Source organism: Branchiostoma lanceolatum, chromosome 13 (assembly GCF_035083965.1).
Source record: "Branchiostoma lanceolatum isolate klBraLanc5 chromosome 13, klBraLanc5.hap2, whole genome shotgun sequence".
In the NCBI taxonomy this organism is placed as follows: Eukaryota; Metazoa; Chordata; class Leptocardii; order Amphioxiformes; family Branchiostomatidae; genus Branchiostoma; species Branchiostoma lanceolatum.
Window position 1 is genome coordinate 4,116,492 of NC_089734.1, and position 23,674 is coordinate 4,140,165.

Below are 23,674 nucleotides of genomic sequence, written 5' to 3' on the forward strand. Positions count from 1 at the left end.
ATCTGTTCAACTGTTCACTTGAATCTTACTTAGACAGGGTTCTCATCATAATTTTTCACAGCATAGCGGTCAGGTACAGAGGGTGAATTTTTAACCCACTTTTCACTCCATTTAACCGAAACAAAGTTGGTAGTGTGTACCATCCTAGAGAATGTCCCTATCCAGAGCTTACATTAATTTTCACCGACAGTGAGTGGGGAAATACAATGTAGATGTCAAGTGCCTTTCCCAAGGGCACAACATTCAGGCCTTCTAAGGATTGGAACCAAGAACCTTTAAACTAAGTTAAAAAGCTCCATTTTCAGTTAGCCTTATTTCAATGTAGACATCAAGAAACAAGACAAAAAACTAAGTTCCTCACAAAATTTACTTTTATTGTTGAAAATCACTTGACAATCACCTGTACAAACAAGGAAGCCCTCGGCTTCTTTTACATAAGAGGTAGAAAAAAATGTGATTCTAAGTTCCATTCGGCAGTGAACGATTTATACAAAAGGTATGCTACAAATTACAATGTTATTTGTCTACAAGTCTTAGAAAAGCAAGCAGCATTCATTCAATTGTTGGATAAAGGAGTATTAAAAAAGGAGTCCAACAATATATATGGCCAGTACTCTTTCCCACACAACATTCTCACTTTTCCAGTAGTACAAATGGCTTGAAATATCATCTACATACACAAGTTACTGCAGGTAAAATTGGAGCTGTGCATGTCTGCAAAAGAAATGTATTTCAAGCCAAATACAATGTACATAACTGGATTCCCTGTATCAAAATAGTAACAATTGTATATCTTAGTGGCTCTTAGATTCAATACAAAAGGCACTGTTAAAAGTGTGACTTTGTAAAAATGAAGCTGCTTTCGCTTCCTAAAATGGTATTACTTCCTCATTTGTGGATTCAAGGTTTCGCTAAAATGTCCTATGAAAAGGCTCGGACTAAGTTACTAGTATCCTCTAATAATATTCTCCTCAGATCACTATGAATCACTAATTATAGGAATCTAATGATTGCTTTATATACAGATTGTTCAAGACTATGTACTATTTAGAGCAGCAAAAGATATCGATTACCTATAAACGTTGGTGTAGTTATTGATAATTTCTCATTCCTATAGTGAATTATCCTTTTCTTGTGACTATTTTGATAAGATGAAAGACGCCTACAATACAGTACTTTCTAAAAAGGTAGAAAAATTGGCTAGTTTCTAAGTAGTTATCTATTGTCTAAATGATGTCACCCTTGTGTAAGACAGTATAGCTGGCATCCATTCAAGTTCAGAATCATTTAAGGGCAAGCTACTATGTACCAAAAACTCTTCTGAATGACCCAGTATTTTTCTATTTGAAGTTAGCTGTAGAATTTTAGACTGAAGTTCGTAAGGGAAGCAGTAGGGTTTGTAAATATGTTTTGCTGACATTCTACTTTAGTCCATGTTGTGCACCCAAAATTCTTTCTGTGCACCAAAATTTTCGATTTGGTGCACCTGTGCTCCTTTTCCCAAAAAATGAATTTCGAGCCCTGCCCACCCATGTTGAAGAACATCCAACCTGTGTTTACTCTTTTCCATGATTTTCCTCCAACAATGCCAACCAAGATGTTACTCTCTTCAAGTAACAAGCTGAACTACTGAAAAGGTTACATACTGTTTTGCCACATCCATACAATTTCGTAGTTCTTGGCTTTTTGCATGGAAGTTTCTGAAGTATGCAAAAAAAAGGCATTTTGTGATAGGCACAAATGTTAATACAGAAGACACAACTTCAGACACAACTTCAAATTTGGCAGGGTATAAAAAGTTAGCCTGTTGCTCTACTGACTGTACTTCAATGCATCCAATACAAAATTTGTGTCAGTAGAAACCCATAGCTGTAATGTAAGGATAATTCAAAAAGAATGTTTAACCCTTTGCATACTTAGGTAGCCATTTGGCACCCCATTCTCTGTCGGTTACAGAGTTAGGCAGCAGGGAAGAGGTTAACAAATTTTAAGTAGTTAGAAGCCAACATGCCAATTCAGAAGTCAAAATGTCAAGCCCTAAAGAATGATTCTGAACATCAATGGTGCCATCGCTACACCAGGAAACACAAAGTGGTGCGACAAGTTTTCCCTACTCATCTGCTGGGAGCATGTTGCCCTCTCCTTCGTCTTTGCCGTCTACCATCATCGCCATGCCATTGCCATGGGGACCGGCTGGGTGGCGACCAATCAGAGGTTTCCCGTACCGACGTGGCGTCCCTGGCTTCCTACGTGAAACAACCACGTGCAATAACTGTACCCAGAACAAGGCTAGCAACACAAGAGATCGCAATTATGTCCCGGTAACGCATTTTAAAGGCAAAGGCAGGTAGACGGAAAATTAGTTTTCATATTAATCAATAATTTGATCAGCTAGCTGGAATATTAATCAGCAATCTGCTGACGTCTTGGAAGGCAATACCCTGAATGTTAACATAAACAGTGATTGCTTATCACAAGACAGCTAAGTTTTGCATGACACATTTACATCTGTCCCAAGAATGTGCTGTAAGAAATCTACTGCAAGATGGCTAAGTCCCCAAATGGTAAGGAAATGTGACCAGCTCCTTAGCAATTAGTCACACAAATTTCATTGACCGTACAATGATGAAGACAGCAAAGCCGGGGAATTTTTTGGACTGATGTAGATATGTCCTGGGCAAGATTCAGATGTCTTGTGGTTTAGATTTACAGCTGCTAATAGGGAAACTCCACTTGAGCAGCCCAAAGCTCCTCATAAACAGCCCTGAGTAGACTCTGTTAACTTGTGTGAAAATCGTAATCTCCAAGCAGATCTAACTGTTGCAAACCGTATCCAACTGGCAAAAAGAGTTAGATCTGCTTGGAGATCGGGCTCAAGTTTCTGAAAACAAGTCCAGGGCATTCTATGTCCTGTACAAAGTTCAGCTGTCTTCTGGTTTAAATTTACAGCTACTGAATGTTGGTGTTATCAAGGTTTGCAACTCACCTCCAGCTGACCATGCCTGCAGTCCGGGTGTAGTCCACAGCCGGCACTGGAGTCTGGACAGAGTAGGTCACGTTTGCCTGCATGGCCGGGTCAAAGGCTGGCATCATGGGGGCAACCTGGGGAAGACAGCAATATCTTTTAACTTTAAACACTCTTGGACAGTTGTGGATATGTCCTGTACAAAATTCAGCTGTCCTGTGGTCTGTAACACAGATGCTGAATGGCTGGGTCAAAGGCTGACATTATGGGGATTGTATTGTTGGATTGTAATTCTTGAGATAGTGTTGGTGAATTGTACTTTTCACCAGCATATTTTTGAACTGCTACTATCTGTATCTGTATCTATATAGCCGGTATAACCGCCATTAGGCGTAACACACCAGCTTCACAGGCACGCGGCGCGGCAGCAGCCGGTCATATTACACCGAATGGTCTGTTACACCTAGTCTTTGCATATCTGACTGCAACCGTTCTTTAAAGCTACTTAGTGAGGAAGCTCCTACAGTACTTGATGATAACGAGTTCCATTGGTGGTGTGTACTAAGGTGTGTAACATCTAACAATTTCAAAGTATTACCAAGTAAACCACTAATTAAGTAACTACTACTAAGGTGTGTTGAGTGCAGACTTCTTTGGTTTATTAGGAGCCCCGCACAAGGCAGGGCAGAGAAAAATTAGTTATAGACTCATTGATTGTTCCCCTCCACGGAAATCTTTAGTAAAAGGCGAAAGATTTATGCGTGGTGGTTTGAAGGGAAACCAGAGTAATTGACAAATGGCCAATAAATCAGTCCCTACATAAAACCAACTCATTCCTATTATGGCATACCTACTGACACAAAATCTACTTTTTAAGAAAACTTCACGCCTAAACTTAAATGAAATACTTCCTTGATTTGAATCATACTTCATTCTTGATTTTCATATACAAATTTGTTAGTTTCCTTCTCAATTTGTGAAGATATTTGATGTAAAGTTTAAACAGCAATGTCTGTTTGTAAAAATCACCATTGAAAGCAAAGGCTGCTGGGAAATATGATAATGAGCTGTGGGTGTGTCCTAATACACTGTGTCCTAAATACACATGTGTTCAATAGAGGCTTCTGTAAACTTGTTTTCCAAAGACAAAGGGGAACGAAACTTGGGGCAGTTGTTGGGTATGAAAAGACAAGTAAGTGTGCCAAGTTGTAGTCCTGTTATCTGGTTTGAAGGGATCTCATTATCAAGCTATGGTGCCCCCCTCCCCACAGATCCAGTGGCCGGGAGAGTTGCTAAGAGCCAGTGCTTTATTCAGGCTAGGGTTGAAGTAACCAGTGCAAATGAGTAGGGGTTGCTACCATAATAATAATAAGCTTATTGCAAGTCCATGCCCGTGGGCTAATGGCAAGTACATGTAACTTGAAAAGGATGGACAGACAATGATGTGACTAGTCTAACTACTGACACTAAATTCTAACTTCAATCTCAAACTACAATGCAACTAGCACAGAGGAAAAGAAAATGTTATCCTTTGCTTATCTTATTGTTACTACATAATTTTTATCTTTTCTGTGTAAATAAACAATTGACTACAGCATTTTATTGTTACTAAATAGTCTGCCTCTTTTATGTGCAAATAAACAATTGGCAACTGAGCGAAAGACAATGAAGTCCTTGAATACATACCTCAGCCGGAGTCGCCTCGATCATGCCTCCCATGTGGTCGGCAGGATATGGCGGGGATGGGTAGGCGTACTCAACTCCATACGCAGGGGGGCTGCCGTAGCTTGGGGCAGCCTGGGTCGCCGCCGGGTTCTGCAAACACAGTTATGGATAGTTGTTAAACATATGGAAAAACTAAAAATTCGTCTACACATGTTTCCAGAAGAGAGAAGACGCATGTTAACTATTGACAGAGATAAAACTCTCTGGTATCTAACTTACTGCATTTAGCACCAATGGGGCATGAATATGCAATCAACTTCATTGTCATTATAAAAGAACCCAACACACTATTGAGAAGGGTATGTTGTGATGACCCATTGTGCTTAGTGCTGTAGCTTTAGTTCGCAACTGAAACCTAAAAATGTTTCCTGTCTACATTCTACAGACTTTAATGTGTCAACTGGCAACATGATTTAAATGAATGTAAACTACAGTTTTACTCATGTACCAAGTGTCATAACAACCAAACCATAACTTCTCAAGCTGTGTCAAACACACAGAAACACACTAGTGCACCCGCACCACACACACATACACACATGCACACATACAGACCTGAAAACAATTTTTGGAAATGGTAATTATTTTCTCCACACTTACTTGTCCAGCCCAACGCCATTGCTGTCCTCCCCACTGCTGGCCAGTCTGAAATTAAAGAAATACCCTCGTAAACATAACTGGTATATGTAAAGTCGACATATGTACAAGTACAAGTACTAGTATATCAATTTAACTGGAATAGGCCTAAGCAACATATGGCCAAACCTCCTTTGAAGGTGCGCAAGAAGTTTTAAGGGCTTATATTATATATTAAAATGTGTTTTTTTCCTCAGGCATGTCAGTTAATGGAAGCAGACAACAAGAAACCTGTAAAATAGAAATGACATCATGAGAAAAGCACATTATAAGCCTAGTCTCTACCAGACTAACTACGCCGGCTATAGGGAGAATATTTGCCATCAGTTTCACTTGCAGGCTCTGATATTGGACCCTCTCTCCGTAGCCGACTTCCTTCACTCTATTTGGCCAATTTCTACAGAGCCTGGTTGAGGCTATTATAAGCCCCAAAAAGCCCAACTTGTAAATTCTTGCTAAGGAGGCTACAGAAGGCCCTTATTTACGACTGGCTGCTGTGACCATATAATCAAAGCTGTCATTCTATACCTCACCATGACACCTGCAAGTCTACACTTAAACCCTGCCTTTTCTTGAGGGACATCCTGCCAACATGTGTCAGACCTTAACCCTAGTAAGACATTAATCTTGTGAAGTAGCCTAAATGTTGACATACCCTAAGTAAATGATTTTCAGTGGGCTAAAGCTAAGTCTATAGGGAGGGTACAATATACCAAGGGTGTTGTATCTATTTTGGGTATTTTCAGCCATACCCACTCGAGAAAACAAAAAGCGGAAAGTCAGAAGTTGAGGAAAAAATTTCAAGAACATCAACTCCAATGGCCAATTTCAATTTTTTCAACCTGAGTGTCATCCTGGTTAGTTCCAGGTGAAGGTAGAGCCTCAAGCTACAAACGTTTGACAGCGGAAAGTAAATTCTTGATAGAGTAAAGGCTGCAAAGGAGATTCATTTCATTTATTCTCTGGAAGCCAGTGGCACAGCGAATAATGTATTACTACTGTACTACAGAATTGTCTCAACCGCTAACTTAAAAACACAGCGAAAACCTCCTTTACCCTCCTTCCACGAAATAAAACCATGGCGAAAGTATCCTTCCTGATGCCTCAAGGACCAATAGGTTCAGAAGAGGATTGAGTGAGTGAGTGAGTGAGTGAATGAGTTAACAGTACTCACAGAAGGAGTGTTGTAGGCGGCTGCATAGTGCTGTTGCGGCTGGACATGATAAGGCATGGCCAGCAGGGCCTGATGTCCTGGGAAGGGAGGGGCCTGGAAACACAATTCAGGGGGAGACAATGACAAACAAGTTCATATCGTCATAACTTCATGGAGAACCATCCCATCAAATATAACCACAGAATACTGGACTATCCACATAAACCCATTGTGACAGTCAGTTGAAGATAAGGGTCAGTCACATCATACCTGACCATAAACACTACTTTACCCTATACATACAAGCTGATTGTGCATTTGTGAGACTCTTGAGAAAAAACTGAGAGTGACAGACATAACACAGCCAAGGCTTGATGAGAGAGAGAGGGAGAGAGACTGAGAGAGAAACAGAGCGGGCTGAGGCTTGGACATGCCGAAAACGGAGCAACAATACTTGTGATTGTAAATGTTTAAGATATAAAAAATGATCAGTTGATCACACATACCTGTGGCACACCCTCTGGAGTGAAGTATGCCACCCCGTTCTGGTAGGTGTACGGATAGTTCACGTTGTACATCATCCCTCCTGCTCCTGGCACCACAAAGTCAGCTGGGAGAAACACACAGAACAGCAAAAAATCCACATAAGACATCACAGATCTTTTATGAAGCAAGAGAGGGACAAAACTGACAAACTACAGTGTGTTTTATTTGTCCCTCTCAATTTGAACAAAAGATATCTACTGGAACATAAACTAACAATTGAGAGCCAAGACAGAATATAATGCCATACCGAAGCAATTCGTGAACAAACAATTTATGAACAAACAGTGCAATGAATGGCGTAAAAATATGTGGTCTAACAGCACTTCTTATGGCTCTCCGTTTCAAAATCATGAACTTTCTCATCAAATTAACTAGACAGCGGACATGAACTTGAAAGTGGTGGGCATGAACTTGAAAGCAAGAACCGAACAGGAACAGGAACCGAACTGGAACGAACAACTGCCCAGAACATAAAACACATGTACCATTGGCATGCACGGGTTCAAACTTTCGCAGAGCCTCCCCCCTGGGGGTGCCTGTGCCCCTGTGCCCGGGGAGGGGGTAGGGGGTGAGGCGAGGGTGTCGGCGCGCTGGAGGGTAGTAAAGCATAACCTTGGGAAACATGTTCAACTCACCGGGGCTGGGGGGGTAGTTCGGCTGCACGTGGGGAGGGAAAACAGAGAAGGTAGGGGTCAGGTTCGAAGATGAAGGTTAGACATCCAGGTAATAAGATACTGTAAATGCAGAAGAGGTTGTGGTTTTTGCAGTACTACTAAAGTTTCAAAGGTGAACTCAAAACCGCTGCGGAACACTCCATTTTCTCCTTGCCGCGAAATTAAATCCCAGCGAACATTTCTGCATTTACGGTACACCAAAAAAGTAGTTACTCATAACTCAGTGCAAGAAACTGGATACGATTTTGGAATCGCAGAGTTTCAAATAGCATCCACTACTTTTCGTCTGTGACACTGACTCTCTTGCTCGGGTTCACTGACGAAAAGTAGTGGATGCTACTTGAAACTGACGTTTCCAAAATCACATTCAGTTGCTTCAGTAACTGCTCTCTTTGGCGTAGGTGTCAGGTTTATCATACAACACAAGCATGAAAGTTGACCAGATCATGAGTTAGAAGCAGGGCTGGATCCAGGACCCGACCCGACCCTCCGTCCTGGTGTGGACATTTGCATGTTGGGATGGACAAAAATTTCACCCCATCTGTCCAAAAAATCTCAACTTCATGACATGAAACTGATGAAAAAGTTTCATTTGCTTAAAATGACAGATTTAACAACGACTAACAATCAGTGAAACAGAAAAAAATCTTAAGCTGGAGACAACCCTGGTAGGTAGAAATTATGTACATAAGTTTCACCATTGAAATTGGTTTCACTGTAGTGTAAATCTTGACATGTTTGTAGTTATTTCAGGTTTAGGATTTGTTCGTAGTATTAATCATCACACATCTAATTTGTCACAGAGGAACAGTATTCTAGAAAACACAGTCACCTGTAACTTTGATTACGAAATAGAACTGAACTTGAAATAAGTTTGTTACCAACACAGAAGAATTCCAGAAACAAAAGCAAGCATCTCATCAACTAGCATCTCACAAACATTACCAATAAAAATTTATATTGACTTTAATACTATTTTTTTTAGTTTAATACAAGTTTTTTTAGTACTATTCCTGAAAGCAAGCAGGCAAAATGTGATGTGGGGGAAAATGTATTATTTTTATATCATGAGAACAAACTCACTCTCTTCTTGATGGCGGGACCGATGTTCAACTTCTTCTCTTTAAAGAGAAAAAGCTGGCCAGCATCAGCCTGCAAATGGAATGAAATAAAATTTACATGTTTAGAATAATTTCTACAATATCAAAGATAAGCAATACATATTCAGCTTAAACTAACGTTTAAGTTAAAAGCAGATGTTGGTGTGCAAGATTTTGTAATTCACTTTTATCTTCACAATAGCAAAATTTTATGATGTTCCGAAAATGGACATTTTCACTGAACTTGAACTTCAGGGTGGCGGCAAGTGTTTTCAGAACGGATATGTGAAGGAATCATATATAAGTTAACAACAACAGGTTTTTTCACGGTGATGATAAGTTCAAGGTACAGAGGTGACCATGAAAACAGCGAACATAAAGTTACCGTGAAAGAAACAAGAATTACAGTATGATGAGTATCTGTTACAACAAAGAGCAATGTTGACAGGAAGTGGTAGTCCTAATAAGTGGTCCATTAGGTTGTAGATCAACCCCAGATGTTAACGTTCATCTATCACCACAACCACACTGACATGGCCAGCGCCCCCTGCCCCTGCTCATCTCATGGGGAACATTTATTTTCCACCCATGGCTGGCAGGAGAAGGCAAAATTACCCAATGTCTCCATTTCTGACACATTAGAGTTGTCTTGTGTGTGGGACAAGGAGCAAGTAGAGTATCAGATGGCATGTAGGAATGTGGAGGGGAATTTTTTCAGTGAAAGCCTTGAACAATGGAGACCTCTGTGGACATGTGTCAGGGAAGGCATGAGCATGTAGCAATGTCCCAAAGAATTTGGCCTAGTAGACCAAAGAGTCACCCCTACTTTTCTGTAGAAGTTGGTGTGCTGAGTTCACCAGGGCTTGATGCTTGGTGCTCAGGGTACAATGGACAAATGCTTTTACTGAAACTGGACTGACCATCCAACTCCCACCTATACAATATTAATGTTGCTTATTTGTGGGCAACTTGCTTCTCAGCCCAAGCTGTGGCTTATTTTTACACCTGAATCATTGAGAACCCCATTTTCAATTACTCGGAAGCAAAAAAGCAGAGAAAATAAGACCCGTACCTGTTTTATTAATTTTGTCGCCTCCTCGTTAGACGTGAAGGTGACAAATGCATACCTGTAGAAAAATGGAAAATAAAATCACATGTAAAAACAAACAAACAAACAAACAAACAAACATGTCTTTGACAAGCAAGCATACTCATGGCAGGTTGGCAGGCTTAAATACAGTGTCTAGTTGGATGTAAAGCTTGCTCAGAAGTTCCAATGTTGTAAGTTACAACTTGTGTACATTGAAACCACATATTTTGGGGCATCACTACAGATCCCCTGCTATTTAGTTTATTTGTCTTCAGGAAGAAATCCACTTCCCAGAGTTGCTAAGTAGGCATTTAATAGCTTACAGTAAAACTTCCGCTGATAAGCTCAATAGAGTCAAATCTACTCTCATGGGACTGATAAAATTGAAGATATCTACTCCCCAGGTTTAATAGCTTACAGTAAAATATATAGCTGATATGCTCACTTGTGTCCAAAGACCAAACTAGTCAGGGGACAGGTAAAATCTGGTCTGTGTGGACAAGTGGTCACTATACATAGACAGGATTCTCAATGCTTATGTCAATCAATGGGAAAAACTATATAAGGGCCAGCAAAAAGTTGTTCACATTGGCCAAGTGGTCTTAATGAAGTTATGTAGGATGACCACCAGTGCAGGTTTGAGTGTATGTTTTAATAAGTGTATGTTCTTACCCCTTGGTCAAGCCTTGCTTATCGAAGATTATCTTCACATCTTTGACGGATCCGTAAGCACCGAAGTACCCCTTTAATTCTTGCTCAGAGGTCTGAAAACAAAACAAACAGAAATTGCCATGTGATATCATTAACTTTGTGAGGTGTGGGCTAGAATAAAGTTCTAAAGACTAAACAGGAACTTTTCGCTACAGGCTACAGCGGCCTTCCTAGTAGGAGTAGGATCTCTCATATCAATCAAAGATAAACCATCAACATTAAAGTAGGCATTTAATAGCTGGACATAAAACTAATTTCTGCCACATGACAACATGGTTTGCTCAACCTCTGGCAAGCTGTTGGCTTCTTACATATTAGCCTGGGACTGTTTCAAGGTACTTTACAAGCAAAAGCTCCTTGTGCCCAGGAAATTTTGCCACAGCCCCTTGAATTTAGCCTGAATGCCAGACCCCCAATCTCTAAATTATCTACACAATAGCATTCTCTAAAATACCTTCAGTACACTGGATAGTTTTCCCTAAAATATCTACACGATAGTTTTCTGTCACTGTGGTTTTCTCTACAATATCTACACAACAGACACATTAGAAATTGGTGGTCTGGTATCCTCCTGGAGTGGAGGTGCTAGGCAAACATAGGCCCTTGGAACAGTCTGTTCTCCAGGCTACCTACAAATGGGTGAAGAAGCAAGGGGAACGAATTGGTGGAATTTCCTCCCATTTGGGTGACATATCTGTTCTGAATCAGGCCTACATGACCAACTTTCGATGACCCTTGTCTCCCCAGCATAGGGTAGATAAAACAGCCATAAATCTGTCACATGTAACACAAAAATAACACATTGGGGGAACTCAGAACAGATGAGAAGATAAGTAGCGTCCTTCTTGCAGTCACAGCTGTGCAACAATACAAACTTTCTTTCTCAGTTTCTGGGTGCATATGCACAGAAACTTTGATGAAGAACCAAGGCAAAGAACTAAGAAGTTTAACCTGTACATACTAATATGAGTAGAGTAGAGTAGAATTTTCGGTCAGTACTGTTCTCGTTCTTTTAAAGTTGTAAGTTTTCTGAACAACTCTCCTTGATTGGGGAAAAACATTCAGGGCAGTAGGATGATTGGACTTCATTCTAAGTTTATAATTTGCAAATTCATACCTGTAGGCTAATTGCAACAATCTAAGACAATGCACAAACATTAAGTGAAACAAAAAATACATGTGATACAAACGACGAAGATTTAACAACATTGCTTGTCTGAGATAAAGAAAATTTACATCCTGGACCTGGAAACAACCCTAGCGCAACATAAACTTGACAGTTTGCAAAGCTCAAAATTTCCATGCGCAAAAGTGCATTTGACCATTGGCAGTTGTGAGAAAAAGTTGACAGGCTTTATGAAGAATGTGTCTCAAATTTACACCAATCTTACAATGCTGCATTTTTAAACACAAATGGCAGCATATATAAAATTGAGGTAAATCAGAGACATGGTCGGTAGAGTAACATTGTACGATATTCAGCAAGGCTATGACAGAACTGACCATCAATAAGGGTTTGCCAAAAAATAATGAATGACTGGGATACTCTACCAGTCTACCAGAAGTGTTGTAAGGAGTGCAAATCCAGGCTAGATAAACAATGGAACAATATGAAGTGCAACACTGAAGCGAGAGAGCTGAGACCGGAATACTCCCTTTCCGAAGATGGTACGTAAGATTCTGATTTCATATTTCACAGACCAGAGGGACAACAACAACAATAACAGTAGACCAGGGCTGTCTCCAGGACTGGCCCGTTCTTCCATCCCACGAAAGAAATTTGCTGGTAGCTGGGACGGAAAAAAATTCAGCCCTTCTGTCCAACATATCTGAACTTCATGACAATTGAATTGATGAAAATGTATTTTTGACAGCTTAAAATGAAAGATTTAACATCGAAAATTAACAACATGGGCTTCCAAACAGTGGGTGGGACAAAGAAATTAAAAGCTAGCTGGAGACAGCCCTGCAGATAACAAATTTTGTTTTTTTTACACTGTTGAGATGGTAAGATCCGTACTTACCCCAGCTGTGACTCCCCCCACAAAGATGCGTCCATCTATCTTGGTGCCAGAGGGGATCTTGTACTTGTAAGTGTTGGGTCCGGTGGTGGGGGAAGTCACTTCAGTGGAAGGTGTAGATGTGATGGGTGAACCCACGGTACCCTGAACAGAGTCAGTCTGCAAAATATGTCAAAAAATACATAAATTTGTACACAAGCAGTGATGTAAGTTGGATAATGAGCTAGTAATAGATCTAATGAGCATGAGTAGGAAAGTAAATTTACGAGCACATTGAACAGAGTCAGTCTGTAAAATGTGTAAAAAATACATCAATTTTTACAAAACCAGTGATGTAAGTTGGATTATGAGTTTGAGTAGGAAAGTAAATTTAAAAGGACATTGAACAGAGTCTGTCTGCAAAATGTGTAAAAAATACATAAATTTTAACAACAGCAGTGATGTAAACGTTGAATAATAAGTATGAGATCTGGAAAGTAAATATACAAGCACCTTGAACAAACAAATATACTCAAGAGTGGAAGAAGTAAAATAAGCTGAGTAAGTAGCTCCCTTGCTTATAGTGGAAGAAAATTTCACGTTCTAGCTTTCTTCCCAATCTTAGGGCCTCTTTACACCTACGACATTTAAGAGTCGTGCGATCATCGTCGTGGGCGACGGTATTTTTTGGCCGTCTAAAGACGATCAAAACAATCGTACGACGGCAATAAACGGGAAATCCTCGAAATGTCGTGCGACCACCTCGGACCCAGTCGCACGACGTTCAGCGGGGGCCTGTGGCTGTGTTTTTCTCGTCTAAAGAAGAATCGTCGCCGGCGACGGAAGTGGGTGATATGCTAATAAGCCTACAGCGTGCTGTTTCCTGTCCGGGAAGGAAAGTTTCTATCGTTTTCTTTGTAAATATGCATGCAGTCAGCAATGGAAACATATTTTTCTCATCCGAAACCGGTTATTCCGGCGCGACGAGCTGCTACCAGTGGCTACTTCTCTAGTATGCCCCTATTCCTCGATCCCCGGGACATCCCCGGCGGCGGCCACGAACTCGGGTTAAATCCCGTCCGTCTCTGTACCAGCCTCAATCTCTTTCTTTGTTGAGCACCGTTCTCAACGTCTCATCTGCAGGGCAACAGTTGTTGGAAAGTCAGTAAAAGCTTAATCTTTTGACGAAAATAAAAGCGGTTCCCCGCCATTTTGAATTTGAGCGCAAGAGTTCACTTTGAGGGCCTCTTTACACCTACGACATTTTAGAGTCGTGCGATCATCGTCGTGGGCGACGTCGCCGGCGACGGTATTTTTTGGCCGTCTAAAGACGATCAAAACAATCGTACAACGGCAATAAACTGGAAATCCTCGAAATGTCGTGCGACCACCTCGGACCCAGTCGCACGACGTTCAGCGGGGGGGCCTGTGGCTGTGTTTTTCTCGTCTAAAGAAGAATCGTCGCCGGCGACGGAAGTGGGTGATATGCTAATAAGCCTACAGCGTGCTGTTTCCTGTCCGGGAAGGAAAGTTTCTATCGTTTTCTTTGTAAATATGCATGCAGTTAGCAATGGAAACATATTTTTCTCATCCGAAACCAGTTACTAGTATTCCGGCGCGACGCCCTGCTACCAGTGGCTACTTCTCTAGTATGCCCCTATTCCTCGATCCCCGGGACATCCCCGGCGGCTGCCACGAACTCGGGTTAAATCCCGTCCGTCTCTGTACCAGCCTCAATCTCTTTCTTTGTTGAGCACCGTTCTCAACGTCTCATCTGCAGGGCAACAGTTGTTGCAAAGTCAGTAAAAGCTTCATCTTTTGACGAAAACAAGCGGTTCCCCCGCCATTTTGAATTTGAGCGCAAGAGTTCACTTTGAGTCACACGCGCACATCAATGGACTTCTGCGCCGCGGGGGTCCCATGATATTTCCTGACCGTGTGTCTAAAGAAAACCGTCGCCTACGACGATGATCGTACGACCTTATAACATTCAGGTCTAAAGTGCGCCTGAGTCACACGCGCACATCAATGGAATTCTGCGCCGCGGGGGTCCCATGATATTTCCTGACCGTGTGTCTAAAGAAAACCGTCGCCTACGACGATGATCGTACGACCTTATAACATTGTAGGTCTAAAGTGCGCCTTACTCTTTTTACAAGTACAGCCTCTGATCTTACATGTCTTAGACAAACAAAAAAAGCATAGGAAAAAGTTTTACAAGGTCTACATGCATCCAAAATAGAGAAAAACAGAAAATGAAGACTAAGAATTAACCTCATTTCTTCTGTTACACAAATTATTTTCTAAATCATGGACATCAAACTTTTCCTAGTTTTAGTATTTTTAAAAAGTTACCTTTTCTGGCTTCCCAGACACTCCTACAACTTCCTAGAGATGTTGCTCAAAAAACTACTAGAAGATGCAAGTCATTTTTCTCAGAATACCTACGGTACCTCACACACAGATCTTTTGAACAATACCTGTGTCTACATTTTCAGATCACTGGGACTTTTGCATCCTAACAGTAAAGCATTTCCTGCCATAAATTAGCATGAGAAGAGAAGAAGTCCTGAAGAGAGCCTGTCATATTCATAAGACAGACCACGGAACAAAAGGCTTGAAATCCAAACACCTCTCAGCAACAATAGCAATGTAAACAAGTAGATAAGGAAACCCACTGAGATGGAAAATTGGGGAGTCTCTACTTCTACTTTCTGGAAGAAAGTTATAGAAATAACTTGGAAGTCTCTTGAAGAAAGTTATAGAGAAGTAACTTTCAGCCTAAAACCACCCTACCAAGGCCCAACCCAACCCTTTGGCTATAAAGAAAGCGAACAGGAAATTTTTTGTCACTAACTTCCTAGCAAGTTTATATAACACTAGAAAACAAAACGCCAGCTAACTTGACATCCAGCAACAACCTTAGTTTCTTTCAAACCTCAGAGAAAACAAAACTAAAAAGAATTGGAAATTTTTCCCGCATTTTACTAACTTTCAAGCAAATTCGTGTACACTAGTAAACAAAAAGCTACCTTTACATCCAGCAACCAAAAAAATTATGTCTTTCAAACCTCAGGGAAAAAAAACATATATAAAACCAACTGGAAATTTTCTTCCTGCATTTAACCAACTACCAAAAAGCGAGATGCCAGCTAATTATACATCCAGCAACAACTGAAATTTCTTTCAATCCTCAGGAAAAAACGTAACACCAAGGAGGTTAAAATAGGACACCAACTGGAAATTTCTTTCTGCATGTCACCAACTTCCCAGCAAGTTTATGTACACTAGGAAACAAAGCAAGCTACCTTTCCATCCAGCAACAAGAATTTCCTTCAAAAACCTCAAGAAAAAAAAGACACTCACCGGGTAGCAAAGGTAATACACGCAACGCGGAGGCACATACTCGGGGTACTGTTGTGGCAAGGGCTCCGAAATGTTCAGATTTGTCAAATTGTTGACAAGGTCATCGAGACAACAATTGTTGTTCTCGTCATTATTTTTCGATGGAACTTCCTGGCTATTGGAAGGAACTTCCTCGGTGCACACAGGAGTATCACAGGCGGCGGCAGGCATGTTTGACGTTTTTCCCTCCAAAACTAGATCACAGCTCGACACAACCTTCCTTCTCGACTTCTGGCTCAGGAATGAACCTTGAAAATTGCTGGTGAGCCAAGAAGCGGAAGGGAGGGACCGTGTGACAGCCAATCATCGCCCACACAAGGAGCCTGTTTTCCAGATGGTGGCTCCGCCCCTAATGACACCCTTCTCATTTTATGTGCAGCTTGGGAACAGGCCTCTTATCTGGGTCATAATCAGGCTATTCATCAACTTGGGGATGGAGAAAATGGAAACAGATTGGAGAAAATGAAACATACTGTGGCAAACCTGCTTCTGAAGAACAAAGTTCAGAAGAACTTCAAACTTCAGAAGTAGCTGAGCTTTGTATCTCAAAATCTAGAGTTCAGACTTTTCACTCAAGGCTCAAGTGTCAAGAATACGTGGTAAAGCGCTATTACTTAGAGTAGAGTAGAGTAAAGCAAGGAGGTTAACTTCGGTAAAGGAACAAGTAGGTGTATCCTGGTTAAACCAAGGAGGTCTCCTTGGTTAAACCAGTGGTTTCTCTGAAAGTAGGATTCTCAGGCAAAGTCATACAGAAAACTTTCAAAACAGTTAAAACCTTAAAAACTGAAATCTTATCAAGCTTATACAATTTATTTTGAATAGAAATTTAACTCACTATCTTACAACTTTCCTTTTTTTACATGGAAAGTTCTTTTCCCTTGTGAAATATGAAAGACAATGGGGTAGACTGCTCTGCAATTCATATATATTTCATGCCTAGGAAAAACAATGGCCAAGAAGAGACAGAAGTTTGCAAAGCCCTTTACAGAAAGGATCACCACCTAGGTGAGAAATGGATGGGCAGGGATGAGCACAGATCAATCAGGTGGTTAGCACCTCAGGTTCCCACAGGAGGCCAGGTTCTCCATATGGACCCTATCCATATGGACCAGAATATTCAGGAAAATGTGCAACAAAAACTTGTGGAATGACTGAAGTGAAAATGATAATAGCTAGATCTACCTTGTCTAGTCAAAAATCTATCTTTTTCTAAGGTAAGGACTTTAGTATTGTTGTTTTCCAAATTGATATGAAAATGCTTGGCTCAAAAGTCAACTGTAAATTGTGTAATACTAATAAACCAAGGAGGTTTTATCTGTATAAAACCCCCTTAAAAAAACTCCACATAAAATAAGACAAATGGAGCTTTCAGCTGGGAATACAGTACAAAACTTGGCATTTTGAAAAAAACTATTTCCATATCCTACAATGGAACCAGCGAAAGCTGGTTCATGGTCTGTGTCCGTTCGGAAATGAACTAAATGAACGGACCACGGACCATGAACCAGCTTTCGCCCTACTTTATGTTGTATGTTGTAGAAATTGTATATTGTTGTACCATAAATATGTAATGATATATGTTGATAGAGTTATTAGGACGCAAATGACTGTGTATCTCTGTTATATTGTATCTGACCCTTACCTCTTCCCTCATGACCTCAATGAAAAGCGGCCTGCGTGCCGATTTGAGCTCATCATGAATAAACAAAGGTTCAAACAAAAACCACTTCAGCCCAAGATGGTCATTGCATTTGGGTATTTCAACTTCCTTGTTCTGCCCTAGCTCTTGCCTGCTCTTCAACAGAGTTCCCAAGGACTTCAGTCAACAGTGGCGTGTGATGTAACACTTGTGACCAGATAAGAACTGACTTCATTATAGATCAAAAAGGAGGTGACAAGAGGCCACCGTTTGCTCACAAGCTCATTAGTGGTTTGGTACCATAGTGCCAACTGATGAAATGCCCTTTGGGCACTTGGGGAAAAGTAAACGTTAGTGAAGTCTTCAATGGGATTAGAAAGCGAAACCACAGAGCTTGTGCAAACATACTGTAGTCTCTACCAGACTAACTATTCATGCAGGCTGTAGGGAGAATAATTTGCCAGGGGACTTTGGCCACCACAGGATAACATTCGTGTGCAGTTAAGATACCATTCCCCATGGACAATTATCATTTTTACTCTCTCCCATTCACCCAATTGTTGCCAAATTCTACCATCCTAAGGAAGGCCTGGTGGAGACTAGTGCAGACATACTTAAATAGAAACTTCAACACAATATTACCTTCGTACATGTATACAGCTTTAAAAGTCAGTGTGCTTTAGAAGATTTTTGTATTGTGTTGTTTTTATTTTATTACATCTGACACAGGGCTGTCAGGTAATAACGTTTGCACTTTTGAATGCAAGCTATATATAAAGTAGCCGTTTTCCTGTTTGAAACCATTTTCTTCCCTTCCCCTTTGTGGGAAAGACATCTAAATTTTGACATGGGAACAGGAAATGTAACTTGATGTAGCTGTGACAATTGGAGTGCTCATTTGTCACTCTGAAACCACCAGACCACCACATTTGCTGTCTGGGGTTCTCAGCAGGGAACAGACCTCTTCCTTCACAAGGCAAAAACAGTTCAGTTCAGTGTTTCACATCATTCAAATCTTTCCATTTGACAGTAGAGTAACCTTCTTTCTAGCAAGAAAACCAAAATGAAGATGCATACCCCCGGTACATGTCAAAATACGATGTACAATTTAAATTTGCTGGGACTGAATTTCACTTTGGGAATGACATCTCCCCCTCCACTTTGGCCTTGAAAGTGGCCATGTGTAGTCTCTACCAGACTAACTACGCCAGGGTTTCACTTTCAGGCTCCTAAACGGGCGAAATGTGATCTTCATTGTGGACTGACTCTACTGGCTGATTATTCCTTTTTCTGCCAAATTCTACGATTCATACACCCGTAAGAGGGCCTGGTGGAGGCTAGGCCATGTGGGCCAAAGAAGCATTTGGAAGTAAAATAAAGGCCTTGACTTGACTTGACATAAAGCCAGCGGCCCTGAGTATGAGGAAGCTTTAGGTGTTAACCTAAAGCATCTAACCTCGATCGTGCACTGTAAAAGAACCCAACATAGGCCCAATTTATACAGAGTTTTTTCAGATATCTAAAAATCCGCCGACATCTGAGCCTTAGATATCTGGACGCATTTATACACACCGACAGGAAGTACCGCAGGACTCACGCAGCGCGCTGATTGCACTCGTGACCCTATTCAACCTTTTGCGCGCGTTTCAAAATGGCGGGAGAACCGCCTGTGTTTTTCGTCATGATGAATATGGTATTCTTTCTTTATCTGGCTCGCGTGTGGCTAAACATGAGGCAGCAAGCAAGGGTTGAGCGTAAGAGGCGTTTGAGGTCCCGGGGAAGACGACAGCGACCGGTCAGAATCAACGCTGCGTTCCTACTCGCTGCCCTTGTCGTGGCGGAGGGGGGAGGGCCGATCCACCGAACGATCTGGCATCACGAAAGAAGTCCGTCGTCCGTTTGGGAACAAATGGTCCTTGATGCTAAGAACAGGGCTCTAGCCAGCGCCAGTTTTGCCGTAAATTTACGGAACTTTGCTGCGTGTTACGGAAAAAATTCAAGACCAATCCGTAAACCTTGACGGAAAAAAATCGGGAGAAAAGATATAGACAGGGCTTGAACTTTTTCAAAGATCTCCAGAAAAGAAGCGGAAGTTTAAAGCGAGGTCGATTCAGGCCATTTCTATCTTCCGCCGGCGGCAGGTGACAACCTCAAGGTGGCTTTATAGCAGACAAACGGAGGCGCGGAGGTTGCCAGTGGTTCGTGGGCCGAGAGAAAATCAGCATCGTGTGCCCCCCTCCCCACTACTAGTGCCCCACTACAATTCTGGCCGGTCGCATCGGGCTGACGTTTTTTCGGCTGTTTTTCCCGGTTCATCGCTAGTTATAGCCACACAAAAAATACTCCGGTAGTTACCAGGCTTTCCGTATTTTTTTTGGTAAACATTGTTAAAGTTTTACGCCGAGTTACACGCACTCTTCCCGCGAAAACTGGTGTTGATAGTTTTAGACCTCAGAATCAGATATCATCTACCAATAACAGCGTTCGTTCACGCCGCGTCACGGAAAATCGACCAATGACATACAAGTCTCGCGGTTCACGAGAGGCGCGAATCCGCGAGGTTTTATCAGAAATTGATATTTGGTGCGAAGATGGGGCTTGAATCGACGAATTTTGATCAAATCAAGTGGAAGTTACCGGAGAAATCGACCATGGAAAACACGGAAGGAAAATATTGAACGTCTTTAGGGCGTTCTATCCAATGTAGGGTGTCTCATTTCCTACCATATTTAGTACAGGGCGCAAACGGGACCGGTACGACGCGTCGACCGGTGTTGAAAATGTTTTATTTCTGCCGACTTGAATTCACGTGTATATTTGTCAAATAAATAAGAAAGTTTTGTGGTGCTAAATTTCATTTATTTGCCGATTGTATACAACGAAGGCCCAATTAATTTTTCACCCAAACGTGCCCCTCAAAATGCTGGAGATAGCGTTTCAGAGGGTCTAGATTTAAAAATTTCCCGGGGGGGAATACCCCCGGACCCCCCTAGAATTGTCGCGCCTAGGGCGCGACGCCTCGCGCCTTCGGCGCTCGATATGTTAGGTTTGTACAAAATTTTAGGGCTTACGGGATAAAATTTCAGGCTGGCTAGAGCCCTGGCTAAGAAGTTTTCCCGCTTTATCGCCCGCCAAATATGCAAACTAGCGTGAACCCCGACCTCCAGATGTCTACTACGCGACACATTCTGTTTAGACGTCCGGCTGGAGCGGTCGGGGACTCCCGCTGAGTTGTCGGGCGAATGCTTCAGAGTGGTCGGCTGAAATTTTCCCGACATCTAAAAAAACCCTAATTAAGACCATAAAATTCCTGTTTAGACACAGAAAAAAGCTGTCGCCTGGCAGATATCTGCAGTTCAGATATCTAGACAAGCTGTGTGTAAATTGGCCCATACTTATCAAAAAGAATAGGGTGTGATGACCTTGTGTGATTGGTTGAAAACGTGTGGCAAGGCCTCCGTGCTGTTGTATAGCTCTGAGATATACCCGAGGTCCCTATTAAGCAATGTGGTTGCACTTCGTTTTTCATTTCACCTTGGATGAAACAATACAGAAGTACAATGTAGTAAAATGAACAGATCACATGTTTGGTATGATGAGATCGCACTCACAGTGAATATAAAACCACTGCAAATGTTTTACTGCTTACAGTTGTAATCCAATTTAATGATAGACAAATCAAGAGAATAATTCTGACTGGGAATGTCAACATTTTTCTTTAGTTTCAAAATCAAAACTTCGATGACAAACAGCTTAATAAATCTATTTAGCCCATAAAGGAAGGCCTTTTCAGAACCTGGAACTGATTTTATGGTCATCAATTTGCTCTGATTTAGCTTCATCAATTAGCCTTAGTTCCTGCCCACACAAATGTGGGTGTGCGCAGGGAGTTTGAAAGAACTTATTGCACAAGCACAAGAAAAGTTTCCTCCTTGCTTTGACAAAAACGTTTTTGGTAACTTGTAATTAAGCTGAACAAATTGTTGTTCCCTTTCTTTGATGTTACACTACCAATACCATGTTGTTTTTCTCACATGTATTGTCTAATCATTATCACATTGTCCGCCAATATGTCACAAAACAAAGAAAATACCATGCTGTTTTTTAAAATCATAATCTTGTGTTATCTGAGCCAAAGAATTGAACTCTATTTTCACCACAACTCATGAAAATGTTTCCTGTAAATTTTTCTCCTATCTTTTTGGAGGCTTTTCTGACTTTATTTTGGATGAGATAGAATGTTGAATGTTCTACGTTTTCATCAGAAACACCTGTACTCAGAAGACAGCTAGGAATCTTCAGCATATGGTTCATGTTTGGTGCTTCCGGTAAGCACGTGCTTGACCGAGATCTGACTCGGAAAACGAGCGGGAAACACCTGTCACTTCATCGGTAGCACAGGTCACCCCAGCCCGCGGAAGAAATCCGCTACCTACGGTGGTATTGTAACGGGATTTTCCTAAGAAATGTTCACGCGTCAGTGGTCAAATTTCGCCAAGGGATCTACGTGATAAGTTTTAAATAAACTGGGTGTTTGTAAGGAATTTCAAGACCACGTTTGGGGATTTTCGGTGAAGAAACACGATGCCCGGACCGGCAAAACGTCCCCTCGGGGACCCACGCACCTTCCCCCGCATGTCGCCCCCGCGACGCGACCGGAACGAAAATTTCACCTGCTAATTATTTGGGGAGTAGGAAAAGGGCACGAATGTCATGAATCATGTTTTCGTGTGTGTCTTTGAAATTTTCCGCGTGACAGACCAAAATGTGTAACGAAAAAAATGTCTAACGCAGAATAAGTTTGCGGTTTAGAACAGAAGCCATGAGCTGAGAAAATTCAAGTTGCCATTTTTTTTCGTGGGAATCGAATGCAAAATTACATCTTCCTTTATTCCCCGGTCAAATACAGAATATATTTGAGCTGTTCTTAATTCTGTTAGAAACGGCAATTTCGTTTGACCTTCACCATAATTCCTTTTCTTTGTAATCCAAAAATTCGTTGGCCGATTCAAGTTCAGAAATGTTACATTATGCTCTGCAAGAGGAAAATGATTGTCTAATTCCCTGTGATACCAATTCTAAGTCAACGCTTAAATTAACAGCTTTTTAGGTCTGTAATTATGACCTTCGCCGCTGTTCTTCGTGGCTTCATAAAATAGATGAGCAGGCAGTCGTCTGTGAATATCAAATGTCTAAATCTGTGAGGAAAAATTCTAAAGTTTCTCGCCTCTTTTGCCACCACCGAGGCGAACCACCCTCCCTTACACCTGTTCTAGTGCATAGAAATTCAATTCTCTGTGCCTTTTAAAAGTTTTAGCCGTCCACGAAGTAGGTTGGAACGTTTAAATCTGATTTTCTCACCCCCTTGTGGCAAATTTACGAGTTTTACAACCCCCATGCTGACCATGACATACTCTGCAGACGACACGCACTTGTTACCCAATTTTCCCGCTAATTCTTGGCGCAAACGGAAGAACTGACATTGCTAATGTATCCCTAGAGGTGCATACTCACCATTTTGAACGAAATGTTGAGGAATTTCTGACAGGAAAACCGAGTAAAAACAGACGAAGACGGCACAGAACAGGACAAGGTACTAGTACATCAAAACGGTCGTCTGAAACGGTTGTCCTTAGATACATTATGACTGACATGTCAAAAGAGCGGGAAAATATGGACGGAACCATATCAGAGCAGGTAAATTTGATACAACCGGCAAACAAAATTCATATCTTATACTGCATAAAAACATCATAACAAAATTGTTATTCACTGTGTACAAATTCTAACACGTTATGATGAGTAAATTGCTGTTGCAGTTAAAAATTTTAGCAGGCTTTTCCTTACCCGAATATATCCAGACCCCTATGGCACTCGTGGTACTGCCTAGATGTCACAGTTATCAAAAGTCTAGAATGACGACAGTCATGACAGTGTCTGGAGCGAATAACGCAGAATTCGTCAGAAAATGACGTTTATTTTAGTCGATTTCTCCACGAATGATTTTAAATGACCCCTTTGTATTCAACA

General features: G+C 41.4%; 1 protein-coding gene and 1 non-coding gene across 4 annotated transcripts; both read right to left on the bottom strand.

Annotated features, from left to right (window-relative positions):
• Window positions 1–353: 353 nt before the first annotated feature.
• On the bottom strand, window positions 354–23,279 carry LOC136447903 (protein boule-like). 3 transcript variants are annotated; one of them, XM_066447029.1, is made up of 12 exons: window positions 23,159–23,279; window positions 12,625–12,780; window positions 10,562–10,653; window positions 9,872–9,926; window positions 8,783–8,851; window positions 7,661–7,682; window positions 6,986–7,089; window positions 6,501–6,593; window positions 5,291–5,335; window positions 4,652–4,780; window positions 2,987–3,102; window positions 354–2,246 (listed from the first exon to the last, which is right to left on the bottom strand). In XM_066447029.1, exons 1-12 carry the CDS (start codon window positions 23,159–23,161, stop codon window positions 2,111–2,113), a joined length of 1,020 nt encoding a protein of 339 aa, XP_066303126.1. In that variant the 5' UTR covers window positions 23,162–23,279; the 3' UTR covers window positions 354–2,110. The 3 variants fall into 3 exon arrangements, with proteins under 3 accessions (XP_066303126.1, XP_066303125.1, XP_066303124.1); XM_066447028.1 differs by lacking the exon at window positions 23,159–23,279 and adding an exon at window positions 15,967–16,232 and having other exon boundaries at window positions 354–2,242; XM_066447027.1 differs by lacking the exon at window positions 23,159–23,279 and adding an exon at window positions 15,967–16,225.
• Window positions 3,632–3,754, bottom strand: LOC136447992 (U5 spliceosomal RNA). The gene has a single exon (XR_010757821.1). It is a non-coding gene; the product is annotated as a U5 spliceosomal RNA (small nuclear RNA).
• Window positions 23,280–23,674: the final 395 nt, after the last annotated feature.

Coding starts and splice junctions, on each gene's coding strand:
- LOC136447903 (XM_066447027.1), bottom strand. CDS start 16,176: ATGCCTGCCGCCGCCTGTGATACTCCTGTGTGCACCGAGGAAGTTCCT. Junction 12,781..15,966: donor TGTATTACCTTTGCTACCCG/GTGAGTGTCTTT, acceptor CATATTTTGCAG/ACTGACTCTGTTCAGGGTAC. Junction 8,852..9,871: donor CGACAAAATTAATAAAACAG/GTACGGGTCTTA, acceptor TTCCATTTGCAG/GCTGATGCTGGCCAGCTTTT.